Source organism: Cydia splendana, chromosome Z (assembly GCF_910591565.1).
Source record: "Cydia splendana chromosome Z, ilCydSple1.2, whole genome shotgun sequence".
NCBI lineage: Eukaryota > Metazoa > Arthropoda > Insecta > Lepidoptera > Tortricidae > Cydia > Cydia splendana.
The window spans coordinates 39,389,170-39,412,983 of NC_085987.1; the positions used below are offsets into that span (position 1 = coordinate 39,389,170).

A 23,814-nucleotide genomic window follows, 5' to 3' on the forward strand; every position below is an offset into this window, starting at 1 on the left:
TCAGCAGTCGCAGTGTTTTCCAAACTTTTCACGTCGTAAGTTTGGTAATTAATGTGTAACTGTGAATTCGTTTTTCAAACGTTTGTCTTGTATAGATAAATAAAGTTTAATTTAATACATTAGATTTGTTTTATTTTACTATGTTTCTACATGAATAACTTAAAATTAATGCCGTTAAAATAATTTTCACCGTTGGTTAAAATTCTCCCACATTTTAAAGTTTGAGAACCTGTAAACAGCATGATGACGTAGGCCCGTGTCAGTTAGGTCATACGCGAATCTCGGAATAGAGTACCAGGCGGAGTATATTATTATACCATGCAAGTGATAAAATAATACTTAGGTGTACAGACAAAACAGTTATTACGTTAGGTGTATCGGGAATACTGTTACGTTCAAAAATCAGGGATTGATATAATATTTTTTAAACACGAAGGGTAGGATGACACATGTCATTTCAATAAAATTTTTCGAGATTTGGCGTTTTATTTTAGGTTATAAATTATATGGAGATGGCTGGTGTCACCCTTGAAAAAGTCCTTGAGTTTGAAAAATATTATAGGCCATGAGAATTTCGTTTCAGGTAACCCTACGTACAAGTGTAAAATTGGAATTGGAACAATGGCGCCCGTTGTCCTGGTGCACTGTAATTTTCCGTCTAATTGACTGATCGCAACCAGCCGTGGCAGGGCTGACGTCAAGTTGCACTTTAACTGCGTAATACGACCCACGGCTCGAACTGAACCGATGCAGAAACGAAAATAGGCAAACATCTCTCTCGGGGTGAATACGAACGCATCGTTCGAATGGGGTTGGCAACTGTCAAAAGTTTACATAGATGGCGCCATCATGGCTCAATCTCATAGAATAAAACTAGAAAAAGTAGTTTTGTTCTATAGGGTTTGGCTTAAAGGGCTGGCATATAGGCCATAAAATTATAAAAAAAAAACAACATAAATTTGACACAATTCTAGAGATTGACAGGGCAAGCAATGCTGGCGCCATCTGTTAAATACTTCGACCGGCCAACTCCATTGATGGGATTGAAAATGATCTATACTTAAGTACTATATATTCTATAGTCACATAGCTTGGGTACAGTGACAGGTGTGCTGATCTCAATACATTTTTGCGCTTTAAGGTTATAAATTGTATAGAGATGACAATTGTCACCGTACCCAAGTTATGTGAAAAATATTACCTATAGCAGCCAACAAATCAAAACTTCACAAAACAAATGCAATTTTGAAATGTAAAATACAGATTCAAAATACAATAGAATGGAAGGTCTTTTTATAGTATAAGTGAGCGTTTCTTTTATTTTTTGCCATTTTTATATATTGTGACTAGTGATGTACCGACTATTGATTCGGCCGACTAGCCGACTAATCGGCGCTCGAATGGCCGATTAGTCGGCCGACTAGTCGGCCAGATCATTAGTTTTGTAAAAGTTTAGGTGAAAAACAATAGTTTTGCTCCTTTAGTTGTGCTATTCATCATATTGACTTGGCTAAAAGGTGTTTTTTACAGGTTCAAAGACCTATTTACAAGAATCCTCGTTAAATTTCTGTCTTTCTTTTATTTTGCGATCCTGAGCAGACCGTCCGTACCTACAGCTTGTAGGAGTATTTCCAAGGCTCTATTTCCCGTACGTAGTCGCCAGTTAAGAACCTATCTCCTGTGGTCAGCGTCTTTACGAGCAACGTGCCCTGTCTAAGTCTCTAAATTTTTCAATAACATTAATAGTTCCCCATGGCTCCACCATTAAAAATAAACTAAATAATAATATAATGATTTAACTATAGAACTTGCACACGAAATTACACGAGAATCAGTTAAGATCGACCTGTAGAGGAAAACACCAGCGCACCAACATAAGGTAACGATCAAACGGTACAATTTTATGAACAAAAGTTTTCGTATGCACCCTGAATAGGTATTTTAGTAAAATAGACATAAAACATATGGTAAATATTTACTGTTGATTTCTTTTTTTTCTGTTTTTCTTTCACTAATAAAGTGCCGACTAATCGGCCATTTTTGCCGACTAGTCGCCGACTAATCGCCGACTACAAATGTGGCCGGATAGTCGGCTTTCCCGACTAGTCGGCGACTAGTCGGCACATCCCTAATTGTGACCTTTTTTGCCACTTTTGTGTTATTCGTCCTTATAGGAGAAAAAAAGTGTCCTAAAATTTCCATACATTTTTCAAACTTTCCTTTTTGTTACCGCCATACAAAGTAGGTACCTATATGGGGAAATGGTAACACAATAGGAAAAAAACGCTGTGATATTTTTTTATCCCATTAGGATCGAAAGAGCTCGTGATTCTGAGCAGAAATAACACAAAAGTGGCAAAAAATGTCACAATATATAAAAATTACAAAAAATAAAAGAAACGCTCAAGTACAGGATACTCTAAAATATCTGAAAATTAACCTGTATAATAAGGGCGTTAACCCTAAATTGTCAAAGCTATTCAGATATATGTGTGAGTAGGTACCTGGTTAGCTTTGATAGATAAACCTTCTAAATGTTTATTTAGTAATGCAATTTTTAAATGACCGCTAATTTTGTGAAAAGTCTTGATTTCTTCGGAGAACAGTCATAGAAAGTTGAAGTAATGATATAATGCCACTGTACTACTTACATATTTGAAAAGTAAAAATATGTTATTACCCACCGAAATTAGAATATGATAATACTTTTCAAGTTTATAGTTCGCCTTTGTACTAATGACGAATGTTATTTTTCCTGTTTTGATTAGATGTTTGTACAATAAAGTATTTTACTACTACTATATTACAAATTATGAAGTAGGTCCAGATATCTATCACATACTTATAATACAAGTCTTGTACATATCATATAATAGATCGGGACATGAACCCTTATTTCAATCTAGTTTCTTTCAATAATTAAATAACGGTCTTGTCTCTCTGGAAAAATCTTCATACCTAAATAAAATTTCCAACGTGTTTGCATTTATCAAAAGTTACTTTGAAAACACTACAGCTGAGAAATTATAAATCAATTTCACGTACACAATTTACAACATAATATCATAGTACTTGGCTATATTTTATTTTAATTTATTTCAAAAATGGTAATAATTACATAGAATTTGTTCTTATACTTTATAGGGTTCAGTACACAAAAGGTATAAACGGGACTACTTACTAAGACTCCGCTGTCCATCCGTCTGTCTGTCTGTCTGTCACCAGGCTGTAACTCAAGAACCGTGATTGTTAGACAGTTGAAATTTTCACAGATGTATTTCTATTGCCGCTATAACAACAAATACTAAAAACAAAATAAAATAAATATTTTAGTGTAGATTTTTTGCCGTTTTTTGCGTAATGGTATGGAACCATTCGTACGCGACTCCGACTCGTACTCGGCCGGTTTTTTAATGTCATAATGTTAGCATAATATGCCATATGGTTACTTATTCCCATATTATGGGAATAAGTAACCATATGGCAGGTAACAACGAATATGTACGTTTGGCGATAATGAATGATTGATAACAAATATTCCAAGTGTTTGAAATATTTATTATTGGTACGGTGATTTTTAAGCTACTAAACCCTATGCCTCGACAAATAAGGACTGTTATCTTTAACTATCTTGATTTTAAGACACATAATTTATCGCATTTTTCGAAGACCGTCAAAGACACTGATACGGGTAATTCAAAAGTTACTAAGACAGCACCGGTGTTGCCTACTTAAAAAGTTGCTTAAATGTACGGGGCGAATTTCATGTGTTAAATTACAGGAAGGAACTTAATTGTTGTAGAATGCAAGATACCATAAAACGTACCTACCGTTAAATGTAGCTACCCTGCACTGGTTTGTGAACGTTAGGTACTATTATCTCAAAAGCCTATATCAAAATAATATTAATACCTATCAAATATCGATATTCTATATCAAAAGCCTTTACAGTCAGTCAATTTGTTCGTCTGTAGGTATGTCAGCGAGCTGATCTAATAACCCGTACTAAGTAGACAGTTAAACATTATTAAAGTTTCGATTAGCGTTTTCCATCAACTATTGTCACCGTGGCTAGGCCCCCAGGTCAGTTAAGAGTGTAACTAAGGATCACTTCGTGCGCGAGTTTTTCTGTCCTGTGATTTTATATGCACTTCAGCAGTATTGACAGATCAGAACAATATGCCGCATGTATTTAACAATTCATTAATAATTGATGAATTCATTAGACAATTTTAATAATACATTATTCTGTTTGTGGAGCGGTGGTGGCCGAGTGGATATGACGTCCGACTTTCAATCCGGAGGTCGCGGGATCAAATCCTGGCTCGTACCAATGAGTTTTTCGGAACTTATGTACGTAATATAATTTGATATTTACCACTAGCTTTTCGGTGAAGGAAAACATCGTGAGGAAACCTGCATACATCTGCGAAGAAATTCAAAGATGTATGTGAAGTCCCCAATCCGCATTGGGCTGGCGTGGGGTCTATAGCCCAAGCCCTCTCGCGCATGAGAGGAGGCCTGTGCCCAACAGTGGGACGTATATAGGCTAAATTATTATTTTTTTTTTTATTCTGTAAAGTGTGTGTATGTTTGTGTATTCTAGTAGTGTAATATGTTTTTTAGAAGTAGTTTGCTTCATAAGTTGTACTTGTATACATTAGGTAGGTATTTTTAAAGTGTTGTATTTACGTGCGTTCAATGTTCATTCATTAGAATCGGTACCCATATTTTATTATATTATATTTAAATGTATGTATTACCTATTTGCATACCTACATAGTTTTATTGTTACAAAATAGAACAGCACTATTGCATTGCAGCATAACTATAAGGAGTATTATTGATAAAATAAACTTTCTAACTACGTATGTAAAATGATTTGTGATTCTCAATTCCGCTTGTGACCTTATGGTTCCGTTGTCAACAAAAAACCCTTATAGGTATCATGTCAATCTGTCAGTCCCTTATTATGTACTAGAATATTGTAAATTGGTATATCACACTGTCAAAGTGGCAAAACATTCAATAAGTTATTAAAGTCTAAAGAGAGGCTCGTTACATCATACACATTAAACTACCAGTGCATTTAAGTAAAATGTAGAATTCTTGTCTCCACAATATCATTTATCTATGGGTGCACCTACCTACATGTTACTTCGTTCATTCAATGGTTCCGTTGGCCTCTTTCTAAATTTCTAAAATATTGCTACATTTCGTAAAGTAGGATGTGTATTTTTCGTTTCAACCCTAAGGTAGTGTGGACAGGTATATGGTGAAAAATCTGACGGTGTAAACCATTTTTCTAACCTCTCTGACATGATCTTTACTAGTTTTCTTAACAGATTTTTTTTAAACTTGTTGTGAATGTCTAATGTAATCTGGTTAGCATATTTATGCTACCTACACAAATAATTATTATTTTATTCATTAATTAAGGGTGAAGATTAAAAATACAAGAGAATTGTGGAAAACATTTATTAGCTTGCATTCCAAAATTCGTCCCTGAAAAAACAGAAGAATTATGTTAGTTCTCTGATAAAAAAATACATTTGGCACTCGCAAGGCTGTTTTAATTAACCTAATTATATCTAGGGATACGAAAAAATATAATTAGTCGCTCAGTAAAAATTTAACATTTATTAATATGTTAACACTCATCTTTTATCGTACTATGAAATTATGTCTTTAAAAACCTATTGTATTATTTTCTTTTACATTTAAAATATTTATTACGAAGGTTTTTCATTATTCTAGCGTACCTTCTTATTATTTTTCCCAATCAGAGATTGAGTGACTGGTGGGTGCAAAATAATAAATAAAATAAAAACACTTTACACCTAAAAATGGCCGACGATGGGAAACGTTTGTAACTGTTATGTTATGATGGTTATGCCTGTACGTATAAGTTTTATTTTATTTTAGAAACTGCAAACCTGATGGTGGCCATCAGCCCATCATATCTAATCCAACAGGGAAGGTACTTCCGCTCCTGAGATATGTGTGTTTTAAGGTAATTGTTTTGTCTTCCAGTTGTATTTACGTCAACGTATCTAAAGAAAAAAATACTACCTACTTATATCAAACGTTATGAGTGTTATCTTTTGAATTGGGTACTCAGACAATAGGAAGAATATTACATTTTCTGAGGTCAACCTTCTTTCTGAGGTAATTTATTTAGGTCATAAGTAGTACATAAGTATGGTATATGTATATATGTAAATATTATATTGTTATGGTGTAATTGTGATAATGTAATGTACCAACCTAATTTGCAATTTGAAATAGGTACCTATTTCAAATGCAACGGACCGATATTGTTAAGAACGTAATTTATAGTAACGTTTGAAATTTGTAATAGAAGTGCTTTCCTAAGGGAAACCAGTTAAAGGTCGCTGCATACTTAGGTATGATTATTTATATTGACCGGTAAAGGACGAAAAAATATTTTTTATTGGATGGGAAGTCGGTCGTCGATGGTGTCTGACCATTACAAACCTATCTATATTTTTCCGCAGTCTTCACGAACGGGAAAAATCACATTAACGTTTTTTATAGACATTTCAAAGTTATGTTTTTGCGATTGGCGACCGAAATATCCGTTAAGATTAAAGATGTGTCACAGTAAAACGTATAATGGCTAGCTAAGTTTAATGTTTAGCTATTTGTCTACCTGCGCGTTATCTGATGGTGTACAGGCGCCATCTGCCTTCGATAGGCATCTCCGTCTATGCGAGCATCGGATTTCAACGATTATAGCCGTCTAAACAGGAACAAAAAATGACATATTTTTGTCCCTAACCGCGGTTCAGCGTCATATACTTCTAGGCTTAACGGCAGTGTTGCTAATTAACTAGTGAATGTTGCATTTTTAGACGTTTTCAGTTTTAATTTACCTCTAGTACAATCAGTAGCAGAGGTATCTGCGCGGGCGAGGGTCCAAAATGATCAGATTACAACTTTATTGTTAAGGGATTCTGAGCGTGTAAGTACCTATTGATTATTTTGACCTCCTCATCCGCTTAGCTACTAACTGTACGTGCCTTTTGTTTCCTTTATAATTACAGATTAGCAATTATCATAAATGAAGACAATATGCACGTAATTTATGACAATTATTTAACCTACCCTACTTTGCGCCGTCGGAAACGTAGAAAGGCGACATTCCATTTAACTAGCAGGGGTTGGCAAGTGATTTGGCGCCTGTTGAGCCAAAATCTTTTTAGTGATGGCGTATCTTTACCAAATCTCTCTATCATCTCAAGTAAGGATTATATTTACTTAGGTACTTGTTTATATCAATTAATTTCTTGTGTGTTATTTGTTAATATGACAAAATTAAATGACGGCCAAATTGAAAACAAGACTGCCGCAATAAGAAATATTTTTTGCCGTAAAACCTTAATATTCACTAATAAGTAATACAAATATGGTGTGCAAGCTGATTATAAATGTAGTAAATATAGTCACTTTTTCTTTCGTATATGACATTATATGGTATATGGCTATGGTATTACAGGTTATAACTTAATTAAGTTCAATACTAATGTTCCTTTTTAACCTCCGACGCAAAAACAGAGGTGTTATAAATTTAACCGCTATGTGTGTTTGTCTGTGGCTCTGTAGCTCTTAAACGGGTGAACAGATTGGATGGGGATTGTATTGTGGTGGCTTTTAGACGTTTTATCAAAATTGGTTAATCCATTTGTGTGTTTAAAGTTTTTTTTACTTTATATTTATTGTAATGATGGGTTTATATTTGTCGTTATGTATTAGGAATATTTTATTTTATAAACTTAAACCCGCAATTAGGCTATCATATAAATGATCATACAAAATATATGCTGTTACTCATACTCATACTCGTATTTTATTGATAATATAAATTACAGATATATAGATTGAATATATTAATATATAATTAATATAAATCTATATATATCATATAGATTGATATTATTATGTTAACTAATAAAACAAGTTTAAATAAAAGACATTTTTAAAACCTAGATTAGGTACTTACCAACTCCTTTAGCCAATAAAATAGGCCTATATAGAGGTATAATGATATTATCCTAACGAATACCAATACAACACCCCAAAAAACAACATCCTTCAAGTTATTAGGTAATATATTATGTTACTATTCAGGAAAATCGACTGTATTTTTCTACTTCACCTTAAGATACAATACAAGTTATTTATTTCACACTTTATAAAACATAATAGTGGTACCTACATATTTCTTAAGGATATAAATAAATAAACAAATAAGAAATTAAACGGCAGGCACAATGAAGCAATCTCTACCAGAGAACTTTAGGATCCTTACCTAAAATTATTGCTTGGTATTAATAAAAAACCGGCCAAGTTCGAGTTGGACTCGCGCACGAAGGGTTCCGTACCATTACGCAAAAACGGCAAAAAGAATCACGTTTGTTGTATGGGAGCCCCACTTAAATATTTATTTTATTTTGTTTTTAGTATTTTTTGTTATAGCCGCAACAGAAATACATCATCTGTGAAAATTTCAACTGTCTTCAAACACGGTTTTTATATATATAAATAATCTATCACTGTATAATACCTAACCATTGTTTACAAACATTTTTTTTTCTCAAAACAGGTTGTGTATATGTTATTCATAATATAAGTTGCAATGTATTACAAAGAAGAATCCCCTATAAGAAATGTATTCCAATTAGGTAACCTTTTAGCAATTGAGTGAAAAATGTCAATAGAAAGAAATTTTGTAAATATAAATAGGTGGACTCTAAGGAAAATGAAGTAGATACATAATATACGTACCTATTATGTGTACGCGTTTTCTTACATGAACTGAAAACCATTAGATAACAATTAGGTACGAATAGGTACTACATTTTTTTTCCAACAAGATTATGCATTCTTTCCAGCAAGACTATGCGTTCTAAGTAGGATCATTATGTCCGTTTTATTTTAAAAATGACAACACCTGTATTATGCTATTAAACTTTTGAGTAAATATTACACCGCATCAAGACTATCTGCCTGTTGATTATTGACTTTTCCTATTAAAAATAGGTTCATTCTGCACCAGATAAGCGTATGCCGGAGCTAAGAAGATCATAAATTAGGTTCTAGGTAGGTGGTAATGAGACTAACCTGCGAGGCGGGCGGGTATGAGTAGCCAAACTGTGCGTACGCTGCCATCGGGACGATCATATGGGCGGATTCACAAAACACTGTCTCTCAAAGTCTTAATAACACGAACGTATTCCTAAAAATATTGAAAAATAATTAAGTAAACGTATCACAGGTTGTTTGCGCCGCGGCTGCGCGTTGCGTCGCCATCGCTTCGCTGTTCGTGTGCGAGCGGCCTTATACTTGCGCGCGCGCTCGGATCTCGACACAGACTGGCGCGCGCCCGACCCGCTACGCCCCTCCGCCGAAGGACACCACCAATCAGACCCCTCCTCATGGGCGGAGTTTCACTTAACCCTCCAATAGCGATGCGAGTTTTCTATCCCTTTCGAAACGCCGAACGGAAATTGTAAAGCCCATTGGTGGGTTTTATCCCCTCTACTTTGAAAGTACCGCCTATTCGGAGGCGCCACCCACGTCCGGGTGGGGCGGGGGAAAAAAGCGTTAGTATAGGCTCGACGGGAACATGTTTATGGGTCTCGGGCAGACAGGCCGAGCCGGTGTAGTCCGAGCAAACAAATCTCTAGTGGCAAAAAATGGCCTGACCGAGGACAAGTTGTTTCATTATGCCGCGCCTCGTCAGATTTACGCGCTCGACCACCCCCGGGATAAATAAATCTATAATCGTTTTCGAATGTAATTCTATTGGCAGTTTTACCTCTTGTACTTACATACAATGCAATACAATATGTACCAAAATAAGTTGAGGATTGCGCGAACACAATAATACCTAATTCTGTACGTATACTGTAGGTATAATACACTAAACTAAAACAACAAAAATAGTAGAGTCGTTCACTATTTATAAATATTCTATTTAGGTTATTGCTAGATGGGTTTCTACTTTTCTAACGTAATAAAATATGAAAACCTAGTAATTATTTAGGTCTGTCCATTCCAGCAAAAAATTAATAGTATTAAAGCAATTAATTATAAATTAGCAATATAGAGCAGCTCTTTAAACATTTATTTAGGTTAGGTTAGCCCAGAGGCTTCTGTTGTGGTTAAATTAGTTTATTTTTAAATAACTTGTAGGTTCTATTTTAATACTATTAATACCTACTAAAAAAAAACAAAAACAAAAGTAGATAGATAAATGATACCAAAATTCAACCAACCCACACCTTAATAAAAAAATCGTAGTTATTTTCTTGAGGTTTAATAACCTCCATAATTATTTCAACGGTGTTTCTAAACCTTTTTATTCCTTAATTTTAACGATAGAGCTCGAAGTACTAACCCTACCTTTCCAATCAATCAATAAGAGAGTAACTATCTACCTACCTATCTACTTGGATATAAGTACCTACGTATATAACGTACCTACATCTCAAACACCATTTCGTTGGATTAGTTCATGCAACCGCTAATTTCGGAACTTCAACCCCTAACCAATACCCTCCACTCTACAATGAACTCTGAACTCTATGAAGTAGAGTCGATATTCGATAAACGGGGCGAGTGAATAGGTGCGGGCACGTTCAAAGTTATCGAACACATTCGCTAAGGAAAATTCGGTTTTAAGTACTCACGCTTTTGTCTAAACAAAATAAGTTTTTCTTTAAGGTTGGTGTATTAGGTATGTACTCGTAATGTACATACATACCTATCGAAATCAACTTTCCACACAAATAAAAACATTATAAAAATTGATTGTTTGCATTGATGTTTTTTTTAATATCTACAGGCGAATTACTAACTGATACTCGTAAATTTCAGTCACGAAGACGACATAGACAATTTCAGAATTATAAAGGTATAAAAGTTTTTTAAAGTATTAAATAAATGATTTTAAAGATTCCCGGTTTTGATTTGACCCTTCCTCACACCAACGCACCTCACCCCTTACCCAACAGGTGATATTGGCCTACGAACCTCATTTACATACAAAAAAAGTGATGATTGCCTGTCAGTTCAATTGACGAACCCTTTTTATCGGTTTCTTTATCTTTACCTTTTATTAATGTTTGATTAGAGTTTTATAACCCAATTCAATGTCTTTATTAGGGTCTGAAATTACAAGATAATTACTTTTAAGGAAGAGAGCTCGGTTAATGAAATATAAATAACCGCTTTATTGTTGTGGATTTAATTCTATGTTTCGGAGTAATGTGTTGCCTCATTCAAATAATGTACAAAAAAGTGGTGTGGTCACTGTAAAATCGAGAAATTGAGAAGTTGGTAACCCTTGCAAAAAAATCACGCGTTTTGGTAAACATTACCTTAGAGTGAACAGAATAATATGACGGAGGCGGAGGACCAAGGACCCACTAAGTTGCTCTGTGACCCGTAAAGTTACCTAAGGCACGACGTTCAAACTCTTCATAGGTCGGTATTCTTACTTAAGGTACATACAAAGACAGGTTGGGTAGTTGTCAGAATGCCTAGAGTCGCACCAAGAAAAGTATGCAGCGGATTTGATAGCCCACACAGTGTAAGTGTTATTTATACGTCATAATTTCATAGAAATTTGACGTTTAAAATGACACTTGCATTGCGTGGGCTATCAAAATCGCTGCAGACTTTTCACGGTCCGACTTTAGTGTAAATTTCATTCGGTAGCGTGACGCGCGTTCGCGTTTGCGTTATGTATATTTTTGTATGGGATTTTGAACAGCGCGCCAAGCGGGACGTTTTGCAAACTCGAAATCCCATACAAAATGACACTTAACGCAAACGCGTACGTCACGTCACGTTATTGAATGAAATTTACACAAGACCAAATTGTAAAGGGGCCCACTGATTAACAGTCCGCCGGACGGTATCGGCCTGTCAGTGAGAACAAAATTTTTAGCCAGTTCCGAACAACTGGCAGGCCGATACCGCCCGGCGGACTGTTAATCAGTGGGCCCCTTAAAGAATGTCGGGCATCATCGATTTCCACATCAACTGAGACAGAACGCGTCACGGATATTTTTACCTAGGTATTTCTACACGTGATCGAATTGGGCCGAAATAGTTTAGGTTGGTAATAAAGCGATATTTCTAAGTGTGTAGCTTTTATACTGAATTGCGTATATTTAAGTGTGGGGCTACGAGTTGGTAGTTACGATTATAGCACTTTATTGTGTAAATTTTAATACAATATGCGGTAACTCTACTCAAAAGTTGACGTTTGACAATTCAGTGACCACGAAACATAATGGCGCAGTACAGCGCCATCTGGGTCGTCTGTCAAACCTGGGGACACGTTTTTTTTTCTTAGACTACCTCTCTATTACAAAAAATCACTAATTAATACTCGTAGTATAGTCAGAATAAACAGTAGCGGAAACGAAATGCCAAAAATATCTGCCACCCTGGAATTAAATACTTTTCCAAATAAGGATACATCTATGTATATAATAGTTGTCGTTAAAAATTAAAAAGTATCTGTCACAGTCTAATTGTTCTACATAAAGAGAGATTAACGAATTTAGGAAGCTTAGCTACACGCTACTTTTGACGGTAACTGTACCTACCTAGATATTAGCTCGGTGGCGGCGTCGGTATCGAGCCATTGACTGTTGGATGGCTCGGAAACGTGCATTCTGCACCAAGCCTACCTTTCAGGTCCACTCAGTGGTCTCTTATCAACTGGAAAGCCGGATAAGCCCCAGCCGCAAACCGTTTAGTGGTGTGAGTGCTTACTAGACAATCGTAATTATCTTGCACTAGTACACGAGGTACAGTCAAGTGTGTTCGCAGTGTTCCACTTACGAAAAATTTGCCTCGTCGACCAATTACCAATTAGGATGCATTTAGCATTCTTTATCTTAGTGTGCAAACGTGCTAGGGCAAAAGCATAACATTTAACATTCAAGGGCGTAATGCGTTTGAAATTGATCGTTGGTTTTAATTTTTTATCAATAAAATAATAATTAGGTAGAAATTATTAAATTGATATCTGAAAAAAAAAGTTATGTACCTACGTACATAACGTCATTTAATTTTCTACAGGTTAAACGAAGCTTACAATCTATAACACTAAACTCTCGCGTTTTGTACAAATATTTAATTACACAAACGAGTCTACCGCGATATAATTTAAAGGTAAAAACAATGAAATTATATCGCGGTAGGCCCGTTTGTGTACCTAATTATATGCTTACAATTATATTAGAATTTAATAAGAAACGAAAGAAAATAGTTATGAGGCAAATTCGAATCATTCAAGGTGACTAAATGATGTGGACGATAATTATGCCCATATTTCTCATAAAATAAAACTCTAAATTAACCATAACGTCACGGGTCATTTTTTGAAAGAAATACTCGTATACGTCCGCCGAAGAGCAATAATTTCCTTGCAAAAAAAATTGACAAATGCTTAGGTACATATGCTTGAGTTTGTTCTTAGCTTAAGGTGGCTTGTGAATACGTGTTATATGTATCTACAATGTACATCGTGACATAAAATTACATGTTTTTATGTACAACAAAGTGATGACACTAATGACAAAGTAGTGACATGGTGACATGGTTAACACGAGTACTATTCACAAACATATTCAAAGGAACATGCCGTTTCGTAAAACATGTACATGTCTTTTCAGTGCATTGAACATCAAAACATTGCAATTGTAATTCGTATGCTGAATTTAAAAGTGATAGCGGAGACTAGTACATACTATGAACTGTCACAGTTACTATCTCGTGCTCCTAAAACTGTACGGTACTTGTGTCCTTAATATTGTGCTCAAAACCTTTGCTCAAAACTGCAACGCCATTTAAAGAGCTGACATTAAGAGTTGAAATAGATGTGTTGTATAAGAAAAAGTCAACATGCTAACTGCTGTTACTGTATGAAGATTACTCCCAGATGAAAACGCTGCTTTCTTTGTATGGCGACTATACTGCCATATGCAGGGGCAGTTGATAGGGATCAAGTATTACAACCGTGAGTTACAAGTTTGAACTCTTAAATATTGCGCGAGAAAATGATGAACCGGGTGCCATGGTATGGCACTGGTCTTCAGACGTGCAAGTTGCGAAACTTTCAAAAAAGTTGGACAAGTACTCGAAATTTTCATAGGAAATCAAGGAAACTTTCTTTTTAGAAACAGAAAATTTTGATCCATAGCATATATAGATAGCTATATATGCTAAAATATAAGAAGCTTCCAAAATTTTTCAACTTTCCGACGGCACACCAGTATACTTGCCAGAGTATAAATCCAAGTTATACCTGTTACTGAGGCTCTACATTAAGTTGGCTCTGAATTATTTTCCACCAGGCAAACAAGAATGAGGCATATAGATATAATGTATCTACTTACTTCTACGATTCAGAGAATTGTGCATTTTAAGTCTACTGAATATTACAAATCACGGAAATAAAAGTTGATGTAGTCAGTGGTTCAATTTTTGAATGCTAGGTAGAGTCGATTCTTGAATTTTCTATTTAAAAACGTTTAAGAAACGAAAGGAAAATAAATTAAAGTATTGTACCGTTTAGTTAATCGCCTACAAGCCTAAACACTAAATACAAAAGTAACAAAATACCCGTAACCATAAAACAAACGTTACATTTATTAGAATATAGGAACTTTATAAATAACCCATTATATTTTTCCAAGACCTAGTCTAGTTTTAGGGCGTTAAAAAGATGATTACAAGTATCTAAATTAAAATAGTAAACTTTTAATATTTCTTATAATCCACTTACATTTGTTTTACATACCTACTTGGAAAACCATACATATTTAAAAAAAAAAAAGTAGTTCAAAATTTTCGATAAATGTTTTTTTAAACAAGCAAGTGTCATTTATTGAATTTCAGGTTAGCATGGTGGTAACACCATGAATTTTTGCTGAAGGTGAACATGCCTCTTGTCCTCTAAATATCATTGGACTTCGTTTGACCCATACAGAAAGCGACACTGTGGATATATGTGTTTCTTTAAACTTCTCGGTTCCGGAAATATGTACTTCAATTCTTCCCAAAAAACAGAACCAACTGACATTGCTTTGCAAAGTAAGTATGTTATTAATATCTACAATACGTAATACATCTTCTTAAAACATGCTCGAAACTAAAAATCATGCCACTATTTGCGTATCCATAGCTCCTGTATCAACATCTGATCAATCGTTTCAGGAGATTTCTGGTTGAGATTCAGCAAATAGCAACCCTATTATGACCGTTTTAAGACTATTATAAAATACAAAAAGTCTCAGGGCTGGCGCCAAGACATCTATCATCATTAATAACAAGCAATTTAAGACAATTCTGGATTTTTGGAATACATGGGTGAGCCCAGGCGTCTCACGCGGCAGGAAGCATAAAAACAGACACTAAATAAAACTAGTGGTTGACATGTTGAGTTTTTGCCTTACTAATTACGTGCAACGGAGTGCGTGTAGAAATATTAGTCTCAGTGTAAACAACGGCTTAAGCGACAACATCTTTCTACTAAAAATGCCTTTTCTACCAAACAAATTCGTAGTGTTCGCGTGAACGGACGGCGAACGTTAGCCGTAAATGCTAACAGTTTAGATATTTATGAACATGTGTACGTAATTAATTTTTACGATGGATCAGATAACGGAGTCGGTGGAGCGATACGCTTGTCGCTTGTCTCAGTAAAGGTTAATTAACACTGGATTGGCTTAGGTTTTTAGGTTTTTCCGAGAATCTGAAACCGGCGAGGGGGTTAAGGTCGTGACTTCACCTCCGTCACAATAGACGCCGACTGCCGCCGAAGTGTAAACACAGTTTGAGGACAATTACAATTCGACACCATTCTGTGACTCGCTTGAATACCATAATCGTTCGAAATCGTAAAACCTCATCTAAAAAACGTCAAGTTACAATTTCAACTTTAAATGTATCGTACATTGGGTTCAAATATGCACTAACTGTATTATTAACTTAACCTTTTTTATTGTAATATAGGTAGTAAGTTCATTGGTAGTTTTTCGAATATTTTTCTTTCATAAATATCTTGCTTCTAAGTCATAATTTTTTCCTTGACTATTGTTTTTAACTGCCGACGAAAACTGTCTCGTCGTGATCTACATGGGAATAAACAAACGCGCTCATAAAAACTTTCACAAAGCGTGCCAACAGTCACTCCAGGTCAAACTGTTCCATCGGGTTTCATTCAGATATATTTTTAGACATTGTGAATAGGTAAGCAGCGTGAAATAGATGTGCAAACTAAAAAAGTACCTACTTATTGTAAATCAGGATCTAATCTATTACATATTTCAATTGTTTGTGAATATGTCAGAATCCCATGTTTACTGTACAATTATACGTATCAGGTAGAGTTACCACACATCGGAGTGACCCAGGTGCTCACAGAAATTTAAACCCGCCTCTATTCAGATATTGAGTCTTGGCTATTCCGATAGGTTCCTATATGCTACAGTATGCTACTCCAAATAAATACAGATGTAACTACAAATTATTATGTTGAAACCAGGCAAATAATCTAAATACACGTCATACAGCGAGGAAATGCCGCCAGCATCCTTGGTACAATGCCTCAAGGGCCTATTTTAGATTTAATCTAGTTATTAATTTCTTTTAAGTAATACCACTGTATATATCTTGTTTGTAAATAAATGATTTTTTATATTTTAATACATGTCTCACTTTTTTCTTTGCAACAATGTATTAGGATAGGGCTCTTAAACCAACGTTTATATAAGTACGTACTTACCAAAAAGACAGGGGATGATGCTAGAGCGGTTACCGTCCAATATAGGTTTGTTTATACTTTTACACCCTCCTTTATAATAAGGCATAAATGTGTACGTATCTTTGGCGTATGGTGTACCTATTTTTAATTAAAAAATCGCCTTTCTACGACTTTCCAACAAATACCTAAATAGTTAATTACAACGCCTGAACCACCAATCTCACCTTTGGATAATGTAGTACCTTACTGATAATTTATTAACATTTTTCATTGTAATGTGCCATGTCAATAAGTCGCAAATATATTAAAAACAAGGTGCTAACATGATTACAAATTATTCTTAACATTGCGAAACACCAAATGAACTCTCAATTGTACCTACACAAAAACACTATCTGTGATATTGTGAAAAACATCAATGTCAAGTACAGAATCAAAACATATTTACAATATGTCCGTTTTTTAAGACGGATTCTGACACCGTGTCACCATGTTAGATAATTTTTACTTTACCGCATCAAGTATAAATTCCACTCGCCTTCAAATTTCCGAGACCCATAAACAGGTACTTAGAGAATTGCTCCTATAAAAGTCCTGTTTTGCCAATTTAGGGACAGGCGGCTAAAACTGGGTGTATCAAAAATTTAAGTATGTTTAACTTACAAAAAGATAACCTTTGGTAAATGGCAAGGTTTTTAAGTTTTAGTTTGCCTTAATTCCATTTAAAGTTCTAAGTAGTTTGTATTTTTGTAAATTGTTTGCTGAAATGGTTACCTACCACAGCTAAATAATTGTTTATGGCTTACTAAAATTACAAACATGTATTTTTCATAATTAAAATGTTCTTCAATTTACTTATTATGTTGTGTTGCAAAGTAAATACTTTCTGAAAGATTTCAACTGTTAGTAATAAAATTATTACTAACAGTTGAAATCTTTCAGAGATAAATCTTTAAAAACATATCATAATAGAGCGTCCGTGACGTGTCATCAGGGCCTGTGGCAGGTGTGGCCCCTAGCCCATGCCCTGACCACCAACCAACCGTTCCATTAATAAGTAACGTAAAACAGCCGCTAACCCGCATCGAGTCACATTCAACAATTATTGCCATATCTGACTTTTCTATGACGTAATACTTGTAACAGGTATCCTTTATTTTAATAAAATAACTAACAATCCAGATAGAGCATTACAAAGAACACTGCTATTGCTAAATATTACTTCTCAGAAAACGATGCCTAAGTATTTAGCATTGATATACAAAATTAGCTACGTGAGCGATGCGAATACCATTATGCTGATTTCATTTTGCCAACGAACAAACATAGACAATTTTTAACAAAAAAAAACAACTTGATAGCAACAGTTGAGGTTAGGTTGAGGATTTTCGTGCTGGACTTCATCAATAGTTCCACTTCACAAGATTTTATTTGTAGACCTAATTATTGAAATCGCTACATACCTACATAAGTTGAAATATTTATTCAAACTTTATTGTACATACAATTATAAGTACAAATGGCGGACCTAACGCCTTAAGGCAATAGCAGTCAACCACTGGGCCAAAAAGGCTGTTTAAATAATGAAATAAATAACAGATATCTTCCAGATTTTGATTTGAAATCATAACTTAGTCAAAGAATGTGCGAAGCTTATTCACTTCTTGAAATCTTCAAAGGTTTCTTAAATAAACTCAATGTTAAATGCGGATATAATATTTGGTATGGCAATAACATATCAAAGTAGTACCTAAGGAATTTTCATGATTTCATATAGTACCGACTAAATTTATTAATAAAAATAAAAAAATTAAGGCGAAAGAAGTACCTAGTGAAAAATAAAATTAAACAAATTACTTAGGTACCCACTTTAAGTAAGATTAATAAAAAAATAAGCTAGTAAAATTTCACACTGAAAATGTAAATGACAATCAAAAGTCAAAATTTGGCTGTATCTGACAAGTGAAGTATGCAACAAATTCTGCCTATTGTTATTTACAGTGGTAACCGTCAAAATCTATTATGGAACAAAAAGCGTCCGCCCCGCCGGCCAATTCAGCCCGCGCCTATCCTACAGGCTGGATTCAATTAACTGTACAAGGCACGAGTGTAATAAATTCTCTAAACAATCAGAATTCGAGGCCTGGTAATATGTCGGCGTGCATACGCATTGCGGATGGGGCGGCTTAATCAACGGAGTGTCCCGGGTGGACATGTGTTCGAGCTGGGTCAGATACCTGAATATAGATCTAATATTTTGTGCGCGGGTAACGTTATGTAAATACGAGAGAGGGGATTTAAATGGCCGAGCAATTTTAAGACCAATTTATTACTTTAAAGTGTTCATCTATAAATGTAAAGTACGTTTACCTTACACAATTTAAAACAAAACGACAAATTTTTACTTACAATTGTTTTACCAATGTTATTGGAGGTAGGAACATAAAGATTATTATTTATCAACTTTATGCAATTTCCTTACTCCAGCTTTAACAACCATAAGTTAAAAATGATTCAATAATTTATTCGACACATCCGACTAACGGCTCACCCGCTGAGAGAATAATGATTTTTTAATTGAACTATTTCCGTATTTACTAATGACAAATACTTACATAAGAGCTCCGAATGTGTATTGTTATCTATCGGTCATAAAACTCTCGGACAGACCTCATTAATATGTATCAGCTTAGCGCTCATTATCTAGGAACAAAACACTATTTTCTTCATTGTTTAAATCTTGTAGTCATTAATCAAACAAAATGTAACAAGCTCTAAGCGACGACCTACATATTAATTGATGTATAAAGAATGAATATGTTTTGAATAATGATAAATGCAAGGCAGGGAGGAACTTACGAACATATTAACAAAAACTAGAATCAACCCCAACAAAGTTATTGTAAATTTAATATATTATGTGGTGGTATGATGTGTGGTCCAAGCTGATATTTGTTCATTTTGTTTTAGCCACTTTTTTTAAGAAACTAGTAACTAATCCAGTTCAGAATGTAAGTACACGTCAAACAATTCAAAATATTTATCTGTTTTATATATAAATACAATACTATGTATAGGTACCTACCGTCTCTATACCATACAATACTATGTATAATCAAATAACTTGTCACTGTATGCTTACTAAAGAATTTAACGTTTGCTAGGACATTAAATCGAAAGATACACGAATTATTCTTTGTAGTACCTTGCATTAACATTCTATTCTATGGCATTTGTAGGATATACAGAATGGTTCAGAAGGCCTGGCGCTAGTGGTGCTGATTCTATTAAATTATCCTAAAGTTCTTTTTTTATATACAATTCCAAATAAACAGGGAAACACTTAATTTTTTTCACGTGTCACTTCGACCACAAGGAACTGATCGCACTGCAAAAACTTTAGTTCCTAAGTAGCGTGTTAATGACTCTGGGTCGGGATATCGGGCCACTTGAAATAAATATGAGTCTAGCGGGAATCGCGTTGAGGATATGTGGTTCAGTGTTTATTTGCCACTCGCCCTTTAGCCGTACCAAGCTAACTGCATGGCTTTTGCAGTGGCAAAGTGAGGCAATACTTATGTAAGTAGTTGAATTTATATGAAAATATGACGTTTGACGACGTTGACGTTCTGCATTCAAGTCGGTGCAAAGGTAGCATAGACGGACTCTAACTACCCTGGTAAGCAGTGACTGCGACATTTTCAAAAACGTGATATACCTACATTGTTTGAAATGAACTCGATATGTAGGTACCTATGTAAAAATGTGATGTGTAACGTGAATACATGGTTAATATAGGAATATCACCAATTAGTGATTCCAACTAGTGAGTGCTATACGGTTACAAAGTTAGAACATTTCGTTTGATACAATATATAAAAACCAAAAATTGGTCATATCGATTTTGATCTACCTCACCTTACTTAAATATCCTGTCTGATAAGTAATAACTGTACCTACCTTGTTATGAAAAAGGCAATCGGACAAAGTAAATTGGCAAAATGTATAGAATAAAGATTCCTTGAAAAATAGAAAATGGAAAACGGAAGCGAAAGCTTTAAAGCTCTTTTGTTATCGTGTTATTTTTTAATAGGTAAACAAAATAAATTCTCGATAGTCAAGACAGAGGTAACATTAAATATCCTGTCTGATAAGTAATGACTGTACCCTGTTATGAAAAAGGCAATCGGACAATAGTAGTTTGTGTTACAAGGGATCAAAATGATATATTTCCGTCAAGGGCGTACATTGAATCCTGAATGAAGCGATGGATTCTAAAGTGAATCCTGAGCGTAATGAGGGATTCATGTGTTAACACCCAAGATGAAATAATTTTGAAACCGTGTGACAGATACTGCTTTTCACATCAACTATGAGGAAAATAAAAAAATCTTAATCTATGAGGAAATTATTATGTTTCAAAATAATATTCAAGCTAAAAAAAATGCAATAAATAACAAAACCAGTGTCCTAGGACAAAAGTGCCACTTTGACCCCCCCCCCCCCCCCCCCCCAGCAGGGAGGAAAAGTGCCACTTTGATCCGTCCTAACGGGGAAGAAAAAGCCCTTTTCCGAATAGGTGATGTGAAATGTAAATTGGCAAATTTTGATTTAACATATCTGAAGTGGTTTTATTAGAACGAGGTATTCATTGGCATTGTTGGGGATCCCTAAAAGTGTGCCGGGTACGAGCGGAAGTCTTATCCCTCCCGCTTCAGTTACACGTGTTACCATGTTTACATTCGACGTAAACCTTATCAACTTGAAACATTTTTTACAAAATTATGCATTCCGTACTTTAACAACACGCTATATTCTTGTAATTAACAGTTGTATAATTAAGTTGGTTTTTGTCGTTGAGAAGTGTCAAAGCTTTATCTATTGACATTTGACGGTTTTTACGAGTGTTTAACATGTAGGGACATATTTATTGAATATAGTTAACGTATGTTTTTGTTATAGGTACATGACTGTAAATAGGTATATTAACCTCATCGGGATATGAAACTATGAAAAAGGTAATGTCTAAAAACCTATGTAAATTCACAGCTTTGAGTGGCGTGTAAGTATGTGTACCCATTTATGCGATTCCTTAGCAGGATAAAAATATAATATTTATAAAGTGTTTATGGTTTTATTTCATTACCATAACTATTAGTAGGTACTCCGAGAAATTAAAGGCACTCTTAGTAGGTACTTCATTTAAATACGTACTTTTGAAGATACTTATGTATTCATAAACGTACTGCAGGCCTAGTATAGTTATCAATTGTTTGACTCATGTACTATTATCACATTAGTGTTTGCTATAGTATCTTTATAACAAACACATTTGTATTAAATAAGGATGTTAAATAATCTACAATGAGTCCCAAACGAAGCTGCTTTTTAGTAGCTAGTTGAAAAATGTGTTAGGTACAAAGTAGTCTATAATTTTACATCAATACACATTTAACACTATTCTAGCCGTTTTGATAATACTTCTAAAATCCCTAAATTTATTTTCTTTATAATATACATATACCTAAATATAAGATTCGATATTTATAATATAAGATTCGCGCCTTACACCCCAGCAGGGAGTAACAGGATGGAAAGAAGAAGATATTAGGTACATATTTTAACCTATTTTGTGTAAAATAGAACATCTACATACATACAAGTCCAAGTAGGTATAGGTGATGTTAGGTAATCCTCCCCGATATATGCGATCGATCATCTAATAACGCACTTACACAGCAGCGAGCAGGTACACGGGTACAATCAGCGACACCTGCCCCGTCTCCCACAGGCTCCTGTGATCCTGTCACATGCAAATGCATTTCAACTTCGTCTTGGAAAGCTCTTAGCTGTGCCTTAGACATGGATCTAAATAGATAACCCATGTGTCTATAATCCGAGAGGAGTGAACTATCGCTTGCGTTATTTGCCAAATCCATAATTTTCGTATTCTAACTATGCTATGCTATGTCACGGAAGACGTATTATTTTATGCCTCCTTCGTGTGAAAATAGTAAGATAAAGCCTAGTTCTATTATTACGTGGTTTCAAAGTAAAGTATCATAATAGCGCGATAAGTGCTGGCGCATCAGATATAGTCGTTTATAACTAATAGTGGCGGGGAATAATGAATTGGGTAAACAATAAACATTTTAGCATAATACTTCAAGTTTTAGTATTTGTACTATTTTCTTTGTAGTAACAGAAATGCAATTCAATTACAATCAGTCAAAATTTTATAATGGGACTAAACATGCACATTTTTAAACTATGTAGGTAGGTACATGGACGTATAAACTGTATGATCAAGTAATGGATTTAGGTTTTTAATTCGCACATTAAATAAAAAAATACAGTTGTAGGTATTTACCTACGTCCTACACATTCATTTCGACATAATAAACATTTGCTGTGCACTGAAAATTATGCGCTTGCGTGGTCTCCTTAAATATATGTCTGTGAGCAATACCTCCTCGTACGTACCAATACATACCTACATATCGTGCCGGCGGCGATGGGACTTAAATCTTACATTTAGTGCATTTCAAATTTACATGCGGAAAAATGGTATTTAGTAGTAGACCGTGGTTTTGGAATAAACGCAATGTTACAATATGTACTCATATTTAATGCATATGTTACTCTTTTCGGAATTATGCAGCACAGCAATAGACAATGTAAGTAAATGGAGGACCAGATCTTTTCGTTGGTGATGGTGACATAAACCTCAGGCATGAAACTGTTACAAATAAATATGATTTTTTAAAATACGAGAGGTAATACCTATTAAGTGATAGGTACCTTATGTATTGTAAATGTTTAGATGGTCGCAGTCCCCAGCTATGTAAACCAATAAGTCTTCAAACCTTCAAGAAAATAGCGTACTTCCATCTTTAATGCCAGTGACGTACTTGCAACCCCTCTGGAGACGGTAATTACTTACGATCAGACGATTCTTACTCGTTTGCTTCCTATATCACAAAAAAAAACTTAATAAATCACTC

The 23,814-nt window shown here is 34.7% G+C and overlaps 1 protein-coding gene across 3 annotated transcripts in view; it reads right to left on the reverse strand.

Annotated features, from left to right (window-relative positions):
• LOC134804075 (homeobox protein araucan-like) overlaps nucleotides 1-23,814 on the reverse strand; it is a 116,419-nt gene that overhangs the window by 58,175 nt on the left and 34,430 nt on the right. Inside the window, exon 1 of one of the 3 annotated variants that reach the window (XM_063776977.1) lies at nucleotides 9,145-9,444. The exons of the other annotated variants lie outside the window; for them this stretch is intronic. Coding sequence (XP_063633047.1) covers nucleotides 9,145-9,204 — 60 coding nt within the window. The 5' untranslated portion in view covers nucleotides 9,205-9,444. Of the gene's footprint in view, nucleotides 1-9,144; nucleotides 9,445-23,814 lie in introns of those variants that run through there. 3 annotated transcript variants of the gene reach the window in all.